We start from the raw sequence: 17,471 nt of genomic DNA on the forward strand, positions 1-17,471 counted from the left end.
GCAGACATCAGTCAGCTCACAGGTACAGCGCAGATATCAGCCAGCTCACAGGTACTGTGACCCCAGCGAACCTGATCCTCTTCAGGCCTCCACAGGCAACTGTCCACACTCACATAGATGCAAACAAAAATATAAATAGATCCACAAAGAAGAAGCATGGACTTTAGGAAACAGTGTGGGAAATCCTAAGCTGTGGGGAAAGGCAGCTGTGTGCATAGTGACGGTCAAGGGTGAGCAGACATAGGAAGTGAGTTAGGAGAAAAAGCCTTAAGGGGAAGTAAACCAACATAGAAACCTTTGCGCTTTGGACAAAGCCTGGAGGACTACCCTTCTCCCTCAGGGCCACGGCTCTGAGGAGATTCCGACAGGTGATTCACTGTGTCTTCTGTCCCCTGCCCCTTTCCCCCAGTCCCCTGCTCACTTTGCTACATTTAGCTCTCACCCTAAGCAGCACCTCTGGTTTTTTACTTCTCTTATCACTTGTAAGTAGCCATGTTAGTGCGTGTTGTATTATGGCAAGCTCCCTCACATTTATCCTCACAGAAATTATGAGGTAGAAAGAGCACATCCAAGGCCTTGTGTACGGCTGAAGAACTTTCATTGCGGGCGCTACGTTCCCACCACCAAACTGTCCAGCCTCCTCCAGACCCCGCTCCCATCCCCCACTGCCCTCCCCATTCTCTGTGAGCACAGGAGCTGACTCCCCAGTTCCCACCTTCCAGGGAAAACCCTGCCGTCCTGGGGCAGGGCGCTGATGTCCCAGGACTTCCAGCTACTCTGCAGGGATGGCAGCCGGGCCGATGTCACTGAGTGGAGACGGTGCCACCTGGCCCGCGTGCCTGCGCATGCCGTGGTGGTCAGGAATGACATGCATGGGGGCCTCATATTCCAGCTGCTCAATGAAGGCCAGGTGAGGAGGAATGTCGTGCCCTGAGAGCCCCCTGGTAGCACGGGGCCCTTGGAGGGGGTGCTCAGGGCTAAGGTCTGGAGGGACTCTACCTGGGACAGACCCGAGAGGGCCAGCAGCCAGGGCAGTGTGAAAAAGCACCTCACAAGCTGTCTGGGATGGGAATAGCCAGAGCATGGGCACTCCTCAGAGTTTCAGAACCCCTCAGTGGAAGTTTCCGACCTGTGCCTCTGAAGGTCAAAACCACGCCCTGAGGGCAAATAAGGTGACTACGGTGCCATCGCTTAAGTCACCCCGCTATGTCAGTCACCCGCCCGGGGAATTACCTGTGCTCATAACCATCTAAACCTGAGCCATGAGCCCTGTGTTCAAACGGAGGGGCTTTGATGAGGCAGAACTGGAGGGGTATAGAGAACAGAGCACCAGGGAAGGCACTGTGGAGAACTGGCAGGGTCGGCACCTGGCCTGAGGTCGCAAGAAGGCGGTCCATGTGGCTGAACTTGGGTGGGAGGGATGTAGGCCGCAATCCCCTCACGGCCCTGCTTCTCCCTTTGACACGCAGATTCTGTTCAACCACGAGTCCAGCAGCTTCCAGATGTTCAGCTCCGAGGCCTATGGCCAGAAGAACTTGCTGTTCAAAGATTCCACTTTGGAGCTTGTGCCCATCGCCACCCAGAACTATGAGGCCTGGCTGGGCCAGGAATACCTGCAAGCCATGAAGGGCCTGCTCTGCGACCCCAACCGTGAGTCCCTGTCCCTGCCCTTGCCGGCCACATCTCTGCCTAAACACAACATGGCAGGATTCGCTATGAGGCCGCCAGGGCTGGCCACCTACCCAGGCAGCAAACTATGGCCTGTGGCCCCTGTAGAAACCGGTCACTCCCACTTCCCTACTGCTTAGAGGTTTGGGGAGAACGCAGTCCTATGGTCGTGTGTCCTGTGGGACCCTGGAAGACCCTCCAGGTTCGGGAACTGAGGTCCTCAGAGCCTGACTTGGAACTACTGAATCCTGTCCGCTGTTATTCCCAACCTTCCCGTTCCTCTCTTGTCACTGTGTAGGCTCAGGCGTCAGCTGTTGTGCAGATTAATGTGGCAGCCTCCCTGCCTCCAGTCCCCGTCCCTGTAGGTCTCCCACCTATGGCAATAGCAAGCCAGCCTGAGTTCGATACACAGCAGTCAGTCTGCCCCAAGCATCACACAGCCTTCCCTATGAGGAAGTGGTTAAATAGCATATCCTGGCCACGTGGCTAATAAGAAAGGGACCCTGAATTTCTCTGGGTTCTGATTTGAAAGGCTTCCTGTTGAGGTAACCGCCCCCATGTGTACCCTACACAGGGCTGCCCCACTACCTGCGCTGGTGTGTGCTGTCCACACCCGAGATCCAGAAGTGCGGAGACATGGCTGTGGCCTTCAGCCGGCAGAGACTCAAGCCAGAGATCCAGTGTGTGTCGGCCGAGTCCCCGGAGCACTGCATGGAACATATCCAGGTGGAGTGGGCCGGGGAGGAGGCAGTGCAGTCCCTGGCATGGTCCTTGTCTCTCATCCCAGTGGGCTGGAAAGAGGCATTTGGTCTGAGGAAGTCTCTCCCTTGTGAACTTGACTTTCCCCTGTACATGGCGGGAGTGGGAGACCGCTCTTTACTAGATGGTTGCTAGATGCCCACACTCGAAAACAGCTTCCGCCATGTCTGGAGATCTAGTGTGCAAAACGTTTATAAAAGCAATGCATGAAAACCATGCATCCTGCATAGAAAGGGGCAGAAAGAATGCGTGGCGTTTCTCTTTGCCGTGCTCGGTTTTAGTCTTTACCCTAAGCACGTGATATGATCCATTCCTGTGGACTGATACCCACTGATCCACAGTGAAAACCCCAGCCCTTGCTCAGAGCCCATCCAGTCTGTCCTCCTGGCTTCCCCGGTTGGACACTAAGGCAAAGGGAGGCTGGGAGGAAAGGGTTTCTCTGTCCCAGTGCCTGGCAAACTGACCTTTGTCTGGGTATCTCTCCAAATGCCACTGGCACAAAGAGATGGGAAGGGCAGGGCCCACTGCCACTCACCTGGACACTCCTCCCCTCAGCCTCAGAGGAGCATGTCAGAGAAGGGGACACCCAGGCCTGTGGAGAGAGGAGGAGACTGCCCCGAGCCTCTTTAGAAGCCCAGCAAGAGGCCCCAGTGAGCCTCAGTTCTAGCTTCCCAGGCTCTGGAGATGGTGTCCAGTGTAGCCTTCGCTGTCCTTTCCCGAATCCCACGGTGACCAGGCCCTGGGGTATGGGGTCAGGCTGTGTCCTCTCTATCACAGAAGGTGTGAGGGACTGAATGAAAAGGAGGCCCTAAGAGATGTACCAACCATAGTTGTCTGCTGCCCGCTGTTACCTCCTCATACCTATGGGCTGCACAGTGTGGGCACCCTCATAGGGTGCCCGGCCCCTCTTTCTCCAACCTGGCCCTTCTCCTAGGGTTTGCCATATTTCTGTAGCTGTATTGCCCTTTTTAGGATACTAGCTACCTGGGCTAGGATCAAAAGGCTTCGGAACGGGCAGGTGGGATAGGGTATAGGTGACCTGGAAAGAAGGGTCCAGGGTGGCTGGAGGGAAGACTGCCTGCTGCCTTCTCAGACGGTCCCTAGCACTCAGGGAAGACCATCCTGAGGCCCTAGGGTTCTCTGGGCCATTCTGCCACTGTAGGTACATTTTGTCCATGTAAGGTGCCACCCATCGAAGAGTGCTGAGAGACCTCAGGTCCTCTGGACCCGGGGACCAAGCAGTAGGTCAAGGGTAGTGCTAGGCAGAGCAGAAATGCAGGAGTCTCGGCATTTATACTCTGAAAAACCGATGTCACCAGGAACTGAAGTGTCCCCCCGCCACACACACACACGCCTGTATCAGCTGCTCTTAGCCCTTCAGCCACCCAGCAGCCTCTGGGCCTGGCCTCTTCATGAGTGCAGGAAGGGACAGAGAACAGAGTAGGATTCTCCTGACCAGGGGGACTCCCAAAGAAAGAGAGGCAGAGCTCACAAACCCCTCCTTCCCCCCTCCCCCCCAAGAGGGGAAAAGCCCCCATTTCCAAGAATTCCTGCCATCCAGAGCCCCTCTCTGTTTTTGGCAGGCTGGCCATATTGACGCTGTGACCCTGGAAGGTGAGGATATCTACACGGCAGGCAAGGTGTATGGCCTGGTCCCGGCAGCTGGAGAACAGTATGCTGGTGAGTGTACCTGCCCCACCTTGTGGATCGTTCTTTATAACTCTAAGACCTTTTCCCCCCTCCCCCCGAAATCATTTCGAGAACCTCCAGCTTCCTCTCAGTACCTCATCTCTAGGCCTTGGCAGTCATCTGTCATGAAGCAGGCCCCTCCTAGCCCAGGCCTCAGTCCTGAGCAGGGTCAAGTAGCCTTTGCGGAACCCAGCCAGTCTGTTGCATATGCTCCTGATTTTCAGTTCCCCCATTAACAACTACGAAAGCCCTTCTTACCAGCCAGCCCAGGCCACACACACACACAGGCCACAGCTGCAAGGGTGTCCTTGGCCTCTCCCTGACATCACGTGGAGCCCTCCAAAGCCTGTTGGCTTGGTCATACGTTCTTGGTGGTTTGGGCTTGACTCTGTCCTTTGTCCTCTTAAGGGCTGATCTTGGGACATTTGGTCCCTCCTGCTCAGCTTAGAGAATGTGTCTACAGGCCTTAGCTGTGCCTGCTTTTCTCCCAAAAAGTGAGAAAAATACCACCTGGGTGTGAGAAAGATCATGGGTGGGGGCTCCTGGGGTTCTTCAGCCAGGTGAAGAGTGGAGACACCAGGTGCTCTCTAAGGATCCTGGTACATCAGCCTGGGCACCCACAAGCTGAGACAGAGAAGCAGGAGGGGGCTGTTAGGCATGGACCACAGCTCTTATAAGGGGCGCCTTTCAAGATTGTTCTTCTCCCTGCAGAGGAGGACAGGAGCAATTCCTACTTTGTGGTGGCCGTGGTGAGGCGGGACAGCTCCTACTCTTTCACCTTGGACGAGCTTCGCGGCAAACGTTCCTGCCACCCAGGCTTGGGCAGCCCTGCTGGCTGGGATGTACCCATAGGCTCCCTCATCCAGCGGGGCTTCATCCGGCCCAAGGACTGTGATGTCCTTACAGGTACCTTCCCTGAGGGGCACAGACCCAGAAACTCTCTGGGATCTGACGGGAAGATGGTCAGCTCTGAGGGTCAGGTCTTGTTCTTGGCATGGTCTTGGGAGAACCCCCCCCCAACACACACACACACACACACACACACACACACACACAGCTTCATGGCATGTCTGAGTGTTCCAGACACTCAGTCCTGGGTTGTCCCCACATCTGGCAACCCCTAGAATTTGGGGACCTTGTTAGAAAGGGGTAGGACATGCACTTTTGTGCCTCAATGTTCTAAGTGCTAAGGTGGCGACAGAATAAGGAATATTTGTCTCATGTAAAGCCTGTGAGGTTCTTGAGCTGACTGGACACACACCTCTCTCCTGGCTCATAACTCAGAGGAAATAAACAGTTGTCTTATGTCAAAGCACGCAGAAGGCACTAGGATTGACAGTTCCCTCTTCTGACAGACAGTCTAGATCATGAGATAGTGACCTCCTTGTCCCTGAAGAAGTTCAAGCCAAGGCCAATGAGATGGGGGAAGGGCTGCAGCCTGCCCTTCTCCCTGGCTATCTTTCTGCTGCTGGGGACATGGGGGTGGGGGGAGCTCACCACATCCCTCCCACTCTGCCCTAGCGGTGAGCCAGTTCTTCAATGGCAGCTGTGTACCTGTGAACAACCCCAGGAACTACCCTTCCTCTCTGTGTGCACTCTGTGTGGGAGATGAGAAGGGCCGTAACAAGTGTGTGGGTAGCAGCCAGGAGAGATACTACGGCTACAGTGGAGCCTTCAGGTACTTGGTGGTAGCTGTGGGGAAGGGGGATCTTCTGGCCTGGCTCCCCCCAGGCAGGATTGTCCTTCTGACATCTGCCCTGCTCTCCTGTGTGACAGGTGCCTTGCAGAGCATGCAGGGGATGTGGCCTTCGTCAAGCACACAACGGTCTTTGAGAATACAAATGGTATGTGAAGGGGCTTGGGCTAGAGCAAAGTCAGGTGGGAGAGGGCTGGTCCCGGTCCAGAGCAATCCAGACATAGGACATTGCTGGGATTGGAGACCTAGCAGCATCCAGGAGAGAACTCAGAGGCCCCAGTGTAAGCGCAGATGCTGGGGATGCCTTCCTTTGGTCCAGAATTGAAGTTCATATCCCACTGCTAGGTGGTAGCTGCATCTCAGCCCCTCTGCAGGTACTTATGGGGCACTGAAGCCTGTGGATGGGGGCTGTGAGACCTTTCCTCTGGCCACTGGTCATGTGCCCTGTGCAGGGAAGTCCACTCAAGTCGCACTAAGATACGGCCCAGCCAGGTTCATCGCACAAACAATTGTGTCTCCTGGAGTCACCTTCCCAGACTCCACTGGGGCAAAAGGGCCCAGACACTCAGTCCCAGGACCCCAAAAGGTGCATCTGAGATCCTGAGCCCAGTGCCTCTCACCTCCCATCATCCACCTACTTTTGGTGGGGGGGGGGGGGAGGGGGGAAGAGTCATGTCTGCATCAATGGCTGGGGTCTGAGCCCTTTCTGCCTACCCTGCTGTGCCACAGGCTTTGACAGTCCCCCAAATCAGGCTTAGCCATCTTCCCCCTTCCTCTGTTGTCCCAGACACAGCCCAAGGAGTGCAGCTGTGGCCCAGAAGGCAAATAAGACACATAGGAAAAACATCAGTATTTCAAAATTCACATTCTAGCCAGGCACTGGTGGTACATGCATTTAATCCCAGCCCTCAGGAGGCAGAGGCAGGCGGATCTCTGTGAGTTCGAGGCCAGACTGATCTACGGAGCGATTTCCAGGACAGCCAGGGCTACACAGAAAAACTTTGTTTCAAAAAACAAAACAAACAAAAACAAACTCTATCCACAGTCCCCAGAGGCCACTGAGGTTAACAGGACTCTGCTCCAACCATGCTGGAGAGAGCCTTCCCTGATGCCACAGCCTGCTTCTTGGCCCACCTCCCACTCAGAACCATAGGCCCCACCTTCCGGGCAGGAAGCTGGCCTCTCTGCAAGAGCCCGACAGTCTACCTAGTCTCCATAAGCCTGGCAGTGTGCTGGACAGGGCTGTGGGAGATTTGGCTGCCCTGACATATCTCCCAGGGTGCTTTTTTATTTTTAGCTCGATGAGGAACCCGCCTGGTGTTCCTTCTGGAAAGGAGAGGGAGGATGCTAAGTGAGCACCTCAAGACAAAAGGACAGGACTCAGCAGGGTACCAGCCGCTTGCTTCAGCATCACAAATGCTGGTTGGAAATGCTGATTCCCAGGAAGCTGTCCAGATAGGACCACCTCTTCCTGGTGAAGGGTCTCATGGATTTCTCTCCCACTTCTTCCCACCCCATGCTGTCCCTCAGGCCACAATCCTGAACCCTGGGCTGCTCACCTCAGGTCGCAAGACTATGAGCTGCTGTGCCCCAATGGGGCACGGGCTGAAGTAAGCCAGTTCCAAGCCTGCAACCTGGCACAGATGCCATCCCAGGCTGTCATGGTGCATCCAGACACCAACATCTTCACTGTGTATGGACTTCTGGACAAGGCCCAGGTGAGCCAGGCTAGAGTGGCCTCGCATCTCTGATAACTACAACCCCTCCCCTTGCTACTGCTATTGCTCTTGTGTGGTGCTGGAAGTTCAAACCCAGAGCCCCATACCTGCCTGGGAAGTACCCCGCCACTCCCTTTGAGAGCAAAACCCCTCCAAAGCTATCTCCATGCTGGGGCCATCAGTTCCTCTCCTGGTCTCTCTTGGGGGTAACCCCACTCCAGACAATATTTGCTAGATCCCCGAAACTGCTCTTGTCAAGGGCACCATGACCCCTGACCTCACAGCAGCACTGGGCACAGCACCCTTCTCCTGAGCCCCACCCTCCTCTTAGAATCATTTTTTCTGTTGCTTTTGGGTCCCCACACCAGACTGGTTTCCTCCTAGCTCCATTTATTAGGTGGAATTGGTCCTCCTTTGACCCACCAGAACCGTAGACCAGCGGAGTCGCTGGGCTGTCCTAAACCTTGGAATTATATGTACTCTGTCCCAAGAGCAGCTCCTTCAAGCGAGCGACTCCCCAAGCTGGTCTCTCAAGCTCTCCGAAACAGCGAAGAATACCGTGTGGTTGTAGTTTAATGAGATAGTGGCTAGCTTCAGGAGACTCTACAAGTCCCCTCCACCCCACTTTCCCCTTTCTCCTTGATTATTAATTAACAGTGGACACATATTATGCATATTTTCTAGATGTCCTTGTTCACACTGTTATTTGTATCCCAAGCTGTGCTCAAACTCCCAATCCTTCTGCCTCAGCCTCCTAAGTTCTAGGCTTATAGGGCTAGGTCACCAGCTTCTGGCATTATGCCTCGCCTTCCTCTAGCTCACTAGGGCTATCCAACTCTCATTCAGGCCAAGGGTTCCATCAGGGAAGCAAGTAGCAAGATCAGCCCTGGTACCCCATGGGGTTTGGTGATGACATCATCAAGTCCCTCACTATTTTTCTCAGTCCTGGTGACAGAACAGGAGCTCCTATCTGTGAGACTGTCTGGGCTCATTGGAAAGGATGCCCATAAGATTGACGAGAAATCATTGCCAAAAAGATTGAGAAATGTTGAGCAGGCCCAGCCAAGCCCTTAGTCATTGCATCTGCACCCTCTCTCATTTCTGGGGCCTTCGTGCTATAAACTCACACTTCAGTTTTGCATTCAAGAACCAGCCTGGTGTGACATTTCTGCCTGTCTTTGGATGGCACCTCTATGCAAATCTTTCCCCAGACTTCTTTCATGACAGAGGCTCATCAGTAGTGATGTAGATGGTTTCGACAGAAAGACTTGGCACCCTGAAGTGCTTGCTTGTTGGGACCCCCGCGGTTGTCTGTAAGCCCAGATATAGCGGTTGCTTTCGGTGTTTCTAGGACCTGTTTGGAGATGACCGCAATCAGAATGGGTTCCAAATGTTTGACTCCTCCAAATACCACAGCCAAGACCTGCTTTTCAAAGACGCCACAGTGAGAGCAATACCTGTTGGGAAGAAAACCACGTACCTGGAATGGCTGGGTCCTGACTACGTGGTGGCTCTGGAAGGGATGCTGTCTCAACAGTGCTCGGGCGCAGGTAGGGGACCAAGCCTTCTGTGCCAACACTTGTGATACCCCCTGCAAAGGGCCCTGAGACACCCCATCTCCATTGGGGGTTTGGAATCAAAACTCTGAAGGGTATGCCAGGCCTGGGTGAGGCAGAGGTTCCTATTTCATACACTAGCAAGGTGAAGTGTCCCGGGAAAGTCCAGACAGGGGGACTTGCAGATGGTTAAATCAGGAGCTCCGGCCTGTCACCCAAATAGACCGGGATCATGAACATAAACGCTGAAAATGATAGTCCCAAGTGGATCTGAGGTAACGGCATAAATATGCAGGCAGCATAATTTGGAAGGGAATGCATATGTAAAGAAACCAGGGAAAGGCAAGATTGTCGTGGGGCAGAAAAGAGATTGGAGCTAGCGGCGGGGCGCACAGAAATAGTCCTGCCTGTGTGTGAGCACCAAGCTGGCCGCCCACAGGCCTGGTGCTTCCTGCCTTAACTACCTGTCATCCTCCCTCCCCACCCCCACTCCCAGTGGCCACAGTGCACCGAGTACCCCTGCTGTCCCCGCTCCTGCTGGGCCTGGCTGCAGGCCTCCTCCCGCGTGTTCTCTGAACGTGGTTGCTCTAAGCAGCGGCCTGAGCAGGGAAAGCTACAGAGTCCAGCCCAAGAACCCTGGAAATCGGCTAACCCTGCAGGAGAGCGCGGGATTCAAGAGACAAGGTGAGGATTCTCACATGCAGCCCTCGGATGTGTGATGCTAACCCAAAGAGAAATTTCTGGAATCAGGATGATAAGGCCAAGTCTTCCCACCTGCCTGAGCCCTTGGTACCTGAGGCAACTGGAGAGCAGCCCAGTCATGCCTCCCATGCTGGTGGCGCCTGCAGCGAACCTGTGCCTCCCACCTGGAGCCTCCAGGCTGGCTGGGGGGGATGGGGGAGGGAAAAGAGACCGGTTGCCATGGCAACCACGAAGCTGGCTTCCCACACCTGCCTCTGTCAGTCGCCTGGGGAGGTGCCAAGGCAGAAACCCACCGCCAACCTAGAGGACCTCAGTGACACAGTTCCCCCTCAGTCCCTGCTCCCGCTGCCCCACCGCTCTCTCCTGAGTACATCTGTCCACCGAGGCTCAGAGGCCCAAGCCCTCGGAGGAGCAGGGTTGCTGAGCACCTGAACTTTGTCCTTGTCTTCTGTGGCACCAAGGGGCCCAGCCCCCTGGACAGTAGACTCTACCAGACAGGGATGGGAGAAAGGCCAGAGCTGGACTGTGGAGATGAAGTCCTGCAGAAAACCGCAGGTGAAGGAGGTGCAAGTACTCCTACCCCTCCACCAGCCTCAACCCCAGTATGAATGTTAGTGGATGAAGAGCCTGATGCAGGGTGAGGGCTTCCTGCCGCAGGACTTGCCCTGCCCTGCCTGGACCTCTCCGTATCACGAGACTGCTGCCTAGAATCCACCGCTCCCTCCTTTGGGGTCAACCTCAACATTATCTTCCTCCCTGCCTCACTGTGTGCCTTGCCCCCCACCATCACCACACACACACACACACACACACACACACACACATATACATGCACACACACATACACACACACACACACAAACACACACATACACACACCTTGTCTGTGTGGGAGCATTTCTATCCCTTGTTTGAAGGAGCGTGAGCTAGCCCAAAATCGACACCTGTGTTGAACTGGGCCTGAGGACATGCCTGAACCATGGGGCTGGGAAGAGCCCTGTCTTTGCCCACAGCCCTGCACCTGGTGCAGAAGGGGCCCCTGGTTCCTGCACACTGTGAGAATCCACAGAAAGCTCAGGGATGACCCTCTCACCTCTCCATTTGGCCATTGTTCCCTCAAGAGCCAGAGAAAGTTTTCCAGAACTCACAGCTTTTACTCCAAATTTTGTTCCTTTAAAAATAATAAAGAGAAGAAACAGGAGCAAGCAGCCCTTGTCAGCACCCTGGAAGCGGCGTGGGCCTGGAGCTATTTGTGTACTGGTCTGTGTGGGGGGCCTCAGGATGCTGATGACAGGCCAGGTTCCCAGTGGCTCGCCCCCACCTGTGGGCGACAGGACAGATCTTTTACATCTCTCAGCGGCAGAGAATGCCCTGGCAGTGCCCCAGCCAGAGTCACACCTTCCTGAGGAATCTCGGTTACCGAGCTGCTTTGGAGACCAAGCCCCTCCTCTCAGGACAGAGCCAGCCATTCTTTTCAGACCTGGGGATTGGTATTTCTCTTACAGGAGACTTTCGCAGGGAGAGATGTATTCTGTGTGGGCGATCGTGCCTCCCAGAGTGTGATGTCTATGCTGTGTGCCTTGCAGGTGTGACTTTCAAGAGTGTTGTGTAAATGACGTCTGATTGCCAGGGGCCGCTGCTATGTTAGTGCTAAAGAAAGACATTGGCTCCTTTTTAAATAAAGCCAACCATCTCTGCGTGTGCAGAGGCTTGGATTGCGGTGGAGACTGTCTGCCATCGACTCAACTTGTTTTCTTTGTTGCTCAAAAATCTACCTGCCTCACCCAAGATGACACATTTGACTGAAAGCCAGTATCAGGGACCACTCTGCGCTCCAAACATTGTGGTCTCTGTTTGCTTCTCCATCTGGACCGGTTGGTTCTCTGGCCCCCGCAGTGCCTCAGCCATCCCCATCCCTGGCTCATACCAGCTGCCTCCACCCCCTCAGCCTCTTGGGTGTCCGCTTCTCTGGGGACTGGATGCAGAGGAGGATGAGAACATCCCCACTGCCCCTGCCCCATATTGCCAGAATAAGATGCCCATACCTTATCTTTGGCAAGCTCACTGTTAACTCATGGGTGGGGGGTGAGGCCCGTGGTTCTCAAAGGGGGTTCTTCTGACCTGGACTGAAGCACAGATCAGCCTTTATGCTCCTCTCTCTCATGGTGATGCAGGAGGCTGAGGCAGGAGAATCTAGAATTTGAGGCCAGCCTGAGCTAAATAGCTTTCACTTTAGCTCGGTGTGGTGGCACATACATACAGGTAGTCTCACTCGATACTTAGAAGACAAAGCCAGAAAAATTGAAAGTTTGAGGCTAACGAAGACTATACAACCAGACTCTGTCTCAAAACAAACAAGGTCAGGAAAAGCCAGTTTTCGCAGCCCGAACTGAAGGAAGGAGGGTTGGATAGTCTGCCTTGTTTCTTCTTTCCCAGTAGCCTTTGGCATGACTGCTCCGAGTGCAGGAGCTGTTTGGGGCTGAGAGTCATTGCCCTTCGAGGCTCTTACACTCTGGAGTCTGTCAGCTGTGTGACCTAGAGGCCTTGTCAGAACGGGCTGCTGCACCCTGCTCCTGGTGTTCCACAGGTCTGTGGTAGGGACTGAGAGTTTGGCTTTCTGGCACATTCCCAGCTGATGCTGATTTGGTAGAACAGACTTCCTCACTCCGAAGACTGATGTTAGAGGCAATGTGAGTTTACATTCACTGAGGCCGTTTAGCAGGTGCCTGCCCCTCCAAGACCTAGTGCTTCAGTCCAGAGGAAACCTGATCTTCCTTGGGGAAGACTGGCTTCTGCAGTGTCCTGGGGGTTGGGGGGAGATGTGCTGATAGATGCTCCAACCAGCCAGCTGCAAGGGACAGCCTACAGTCACCCCCTCCAGCCAATCACTGACTCCTCCCTCCAGCCTATAGGAAGATGAGAGAGCCCAAAGGTTCACTCAGAGTACCCTCATCCTCCTTAGTCCCCAAAGTCCCCAGATACCTGCAGCTCAAACCTGATTTTCTCTGCTCTACCCACCACTGAAGACATGGGGGGCAAAGAGAAGAAAAGGCCCAGTGGCTTGCTGGACCAAGGGTCCTTAGCCAAGATCTCAATCCAAGCAACCTCACTGGCCACCTTCCCTGCCACCTGATGCCTTCTCTAGTTTTCCTTCTATCAGCCCCTGATTATGTCTGGTGTATGGCCATATACCCAGCTAAACTATCCACTCGGTCAGGCCTGCTGACAAGGGCATGTACGCCCATTTACTCACAAGGTTGGGGTGGGAAGTTCAAAAGTTAAGGTCTGCCTCTGTTGTAAATTAAGTTCAAGGCCAGTTTATACAATTTAATAAGACCCTGGTTCTAAATGTAAAAGTAGAAAGAGCCCTAGGGGTATGTGTAGCTCTTTGGTAGAACCCTTGCTTAGATGCGCAAGGTCCTAAGTTCATTCCCCAATATAGAAAATGTTCAGTTAGTGATGACCAGGGCTGGAGAGGTAACTCAGTGGGAGGGCACTTGCCTAGCATGCACAAGGTTCTATGTCAGTGGTTCTCAGCCAAAAGGGTCAAGACCCCTTTGACAAACCTGAGGACACGCCTGAAAGTATTTGCATTACAATTCATAACAGTAGTATGGGACAATGGTCTTATACCCTGTCACTTGTATTGTTTTAGTAAAATGTTGATTGGCCAGTAGCTATGCAGGAAGTAACAAAGAAAATAATTTTATGGTTGGGGGTCACCATAACATGAGGAGCTGTAGTGAAGGGTGGTGGCATTAGGAAGGCTGAGAACCACTGCTCTACGCTCTGTCCTCAGTCTTAGCTAAACACACTAGGGCTGGCCAGTCAGCTGAATTCAAGCCAGAGAGAGCCAAGTGGAGGTCATAGGATGTTAGCTTCAGAGAGTTTTTTGCTGTCATTTAATAAATTTTATTTTCTGAGACTATCATACATAAGAACTGCATCTATATCATCACCCCTCCCCCTCTCAACTCCAACCCTCCCTCTGGCCCCCGAATTTATGCTCCTCCTTTAGTCACTGTTGCATATATATACTTATATATGCATACGTGTATATAATCTACTGAGTCCACTCATTGCTGTTCATATGTACACGTGTCCTGGGCTGACCACCTGAGACTGGACAACTCTGTGGAAGCTCCTTCTTGGAGGACACTGATTCTCTCTCATGGGCCACCTATGCTCTTCATCTAGGGATGGAATTTCCTTTTCCAGATTGGCAGTTGCCTGGTGTTTTGATGCTGGCCCTTCTTGGCGACCATATTGTTGAAAGTCCGTGGGTGCCACTTCCCTGTCATACATAGAAGCCCACCAAAGACATCCTGGACTTTTGGCTCTTAAAATCTTCCCACCCCCTCTTTTGTGATTTTCCCTGAGCCTCAGGTGTAGTGATGGAGGAAGGTCATTGGTTGATTAAATAAAGAAGCTGCTTGCCCTGATAGGTTAAAACATAGATGGGAGGAGTAAACAGAACAGAATGCTGGGAGGAAGAGGAAGTGAGGTCAGACTCCACAGCTCTGCGCTCTGGAGCAGAGACGCCATGCTCCCAGCTCCTGGGTGGACGCGGGGATAGCTCTGCTCTCCGAGACACATGTGATGAAGCTCCGACCCAGGATGGACGTAGGTTAGAATCTCCCTGGTAAGCCACCTTGTGGGCTACAGCAGATTATTAGAGATGGGCTAGTCCAGGTGCAAGAGTTAGCCTAAAAGAGGCTAGATAGAAATGGGCCAAGCAGTGATTAAAAGAATACAGTGTCCGTGTAATTATTTCGGGTAAAGCTAGCTTTGCGGGCAGTGGAGTGCTGGGGACGCAGCCCCGCCACACATATTACTACAGTGTAGGGGTTGTGTTGGAGATGTATTAGTTGGGTCTGGGCACATATACCCCAGAAAAGCTTTTTGGAGGGAAACCCTTCACCTCTTCCTGCCCAGAAAGCAGGCATGATGGCTTGAAGATGAGCCATCTTGACACAGAAGTGACAGGCAAAGGGAAAGAAGGACACAGGAGGGAGGGCAGAGCAAGAAGATGGCAGCATCTAGGGCAAGCAGGCCTGGACTGACCTCTAACAGAAGCCTTGGGTCTCCTCCTCGCTACTGAACATGGCAAGGGTGGGAAGAGTACTGGGTGGACTTGAGGCTGTAAGCAGGCTGTGTAACTCAGGGGCAATTTCAGCTCCTCTCTGTGCCCTGGTCTCCCCTCTGTGGGGATGAACCAGGCCTCTGGGGTTTCCTCCTGCCCTGGGGCTCACTCACAATGCTGGAAATGATGGAGTTCAGAGACAGGGCAGAAAGTCACCTTAGGGATGGTGACATCCTGGGAGTCATCTGACTGGTGTTTAGATGAAAAAGATCTCACAGCATCAAATTCAAGTGGTCTCCAAAACGTCAGTTGTTGCAAGCCCTTTGACCTGGCAGTCAGTGTTTCTAGGTATCCCCTTGACCTTGACCCAGGACTTCACATGTGTCTTAGAAGAAGCCGAGCTCTGTCCCACTCCCTCCCTCCCTGCTGCCCCCCCCCCAGCTAGTGGAGCCTTCTTGGAGTGCTTTACTGCCCAAGAACGGGGGTGGGGGGGTTCTGGTGCTATGCTCTGCACAGGTGGTCCAAAGGCCATGAGTTAGTCAATACCGGTGATGTGCTCATTGACTTAGGCCTGGTTCTGTGAGGTGGAGTCATTTCCTCTACAAATAGAAAGTCTGAGGGAAGAAGAAAGGGGAGGAGGGGCTGTGAGCAAACTTCCGGGATAAGAAAAGTGGGCACAGGGCCTCAAATTGCTCTACCCTCCAGCCTGACCCAGGTGGGTCAGAACCTGCAGTTCTTCGGTGGGGGAGCAGGCCATAAAGTGTTTGGCAATTGCCTTCTATGGAATTGTCACCCTCTAACTGGTGCTCAGAAAACCATTTCCTTGACCAACCTGGTGTCTATCAGCCCAGGACGCTTCACCCTCCTTAGGGGTGACCTAGGAGCCTTATGCAATAGAGACATTGGTAAGATTTGCCCCTTAAAGCCCTGGAACTATGGACTGAAATGATGGCTCAGCAGTTAGAAGCACTCGCTGCCCTTCTAAAGAACCAGAGTTCCGTTCCCAGCATCCATGTCCAGTGGCTCACAGCTGCCTGTAATTCCAGATCCTGAAGAATCCAGTGCCTCTGGCCTCTGTGGACACCTGCACTCATGTGCATACGTGTACACACACAAAAGCAAATGAAAATTGAATAAAATTAAATAAACAAATAGCAAATAAAAGACAAGCCTGCTAAAATTGCCTTAAAACAGTATCTGGGTCCACAACCATGATGGTATAGCATTCCCAATATAATTTTAGGAACAGTAAAATTCTGGAAGCGTCTCAATGCATCCTTGGCGCTTCCATCCTTGGTACTTGCTGCGGACAGTCGACAGCCATTATGTAAAGGGTGGGGCTGCCTTCGCCGAGGTGGGAAGATCCCCGGGACAGATTGTTGAGTAAAAAGAGCATGTTATGAAACAGCGCGCGGTGCCATCACCAGAAGCCTCGCACTCACGCACAGTGCTGTCTGGAAGTCTGCTCACCCAACTGTTAAAAGTGACTCTCTCCAGTTGGTGGGATTTAAGGGTAAGTTTTACTTTCTTTAAACTTTATTTTTAGTTTCTTGGAACTCTAAATTTTGAATTGCAAAACATTTAAAGTGAAATCTCCGAGGCTGTCGTTCAGCAGCCCCGTGATGGTCTTCACATGAGGGAGGCCTGGGGTTCAGACTCGAGCACGGAAGGAGATGAATGCATAAACAATCCTTTGCATTTCAGGGTGGACAAACAAGCAATGACAGTAATGACAAGAAAGCCTTCCGCTGTCACAAACATGGGCACCTTGTCTCTGCTGAAGGAGCCCAGACCTGGAACCACTCAACCCAGAGATGTAGGCGCAACTGTGCCAGTGGCCATATGACCCTGGAAAAGTTACTTCTCCTTAGAGCCTTTGCTTCTTCACTAAGCATCTGCCGAACAATCCCAAAGTCCCTGAAGGTCAACAAAGCTGTGTCCCAAACCCCGTCCCATCCACCGCTTGCCACTGCCAATGATCCTGAGCCCTCTGCCAGGCTGTGGGCAGATGGCCGAAAGAGAGATCAATCACCCAAACACGATGGACTGAAGGGCAAGCTCAGCTGGGTCAGCCTCAGGTGCCAAAGTCAGTACCACTGACCTGGGAGGAGCTGGGGAAAGCCAGGCTCTGCTTGATTGCTCGAAGACAGGGACACCAGAAAGCTCCTCAGAGCTCTCCAAGGCCACCTTGTCTGATGGGTTCCTACCTTCCTAGTTCATAGGTGTATATAGTCCTCCGGTGTCTCCAAATAGCCTGTCCTTTCCCCTTAGCTTGTAGGGAACCGTGGTTACAGGGACCAGGGTCTTCTGCTGATAGGGAGTTCACCTCCATAATCTACATTAGCGCTCAGAACCCGGTGCCCCACTTTGAAGAAACAGGACCCAAGGCCCAGCACACGAATGTCCATTTTACACCTGTTTTCCACCCCATTTCAGCCCTTGGAGAGTTAGTTATTATTTAGATTTTTTGTTTGGTTTGGTTATTTTTGAGAGGGGTTTTACGTGCATAGACTATGCAGCCTGCTCTGGACTCTAACTCACTATATAGATGAGGGACCCTCCTGCCTCTGCCTCCCCAGGGCTGAGGTTATCAAGCATGG

General features: G+C 53.1%; 1 protein-coding gene across 1 annotated transcript in view; it reads left to right on the top strand.

Annotated features, from left to right (window-relative positions):
- Meltf (melanotransferrin) overlaps window positions 1–9,662 on the top strand; it is a 21,155-nt gene extending 11,493 nt beyond the window's left edge. The window contains exons 7-16 of the mRNA XM_005344825.2: window positions 723–910; window positions 1,470–1,650; window positions 2,243–2,394; window positions 4,011–4,107; window positions 4,828–5,022; window positions 5,638–5,794; window positions 5,893–5,960; window positions 7,343–7,530; window positions 8,882–9,080; window positions 9,583–9,662. Of these exons, the coding sequence (XP_005344882.1) occupies window positions 723–910; window positions 1,470–1,650; window positions 2,243–2,394; window positions 4,011–4,107; window positions 4,828–5,022; window positions 5,638–5,794; window positions 5,893–5,960; window positions 7,343–7,530; window positions 8,882–9,080; window positions 9,583–9,662 (1,505 nt within the window). The remainder of the gene's footprint in view (window positions 1–722; window positions 911–1,469; window positions 1,651–2,242; window positions 2,395–4,010; window positions 4,108–4,827; window positions 5,023–5,637; window positions 5,795–5,892; window positions 5,961–7,342; window positions 7,531–8,881; window positions 9,081–9,582) is intronic.
- The last annotated feature ends 7,809 nt before the right edge of the window (window positions 9,663–17,471 follow it).

Source organism: Microtus ochrogaster, chromosome 2 (genome assembly GCF_000317375.1).
Source record: "Microtus ochrogaster isolate Prairie Vole_2 chromosome 2, MicOch1.0, whole genome shotgun sequence".
Lineage (NCBI taxonomy): Eukaryota > Metazoa > Chordata > Mammalia > Rodentia > Cricetidae > Microtus > Microtus ochrogaster.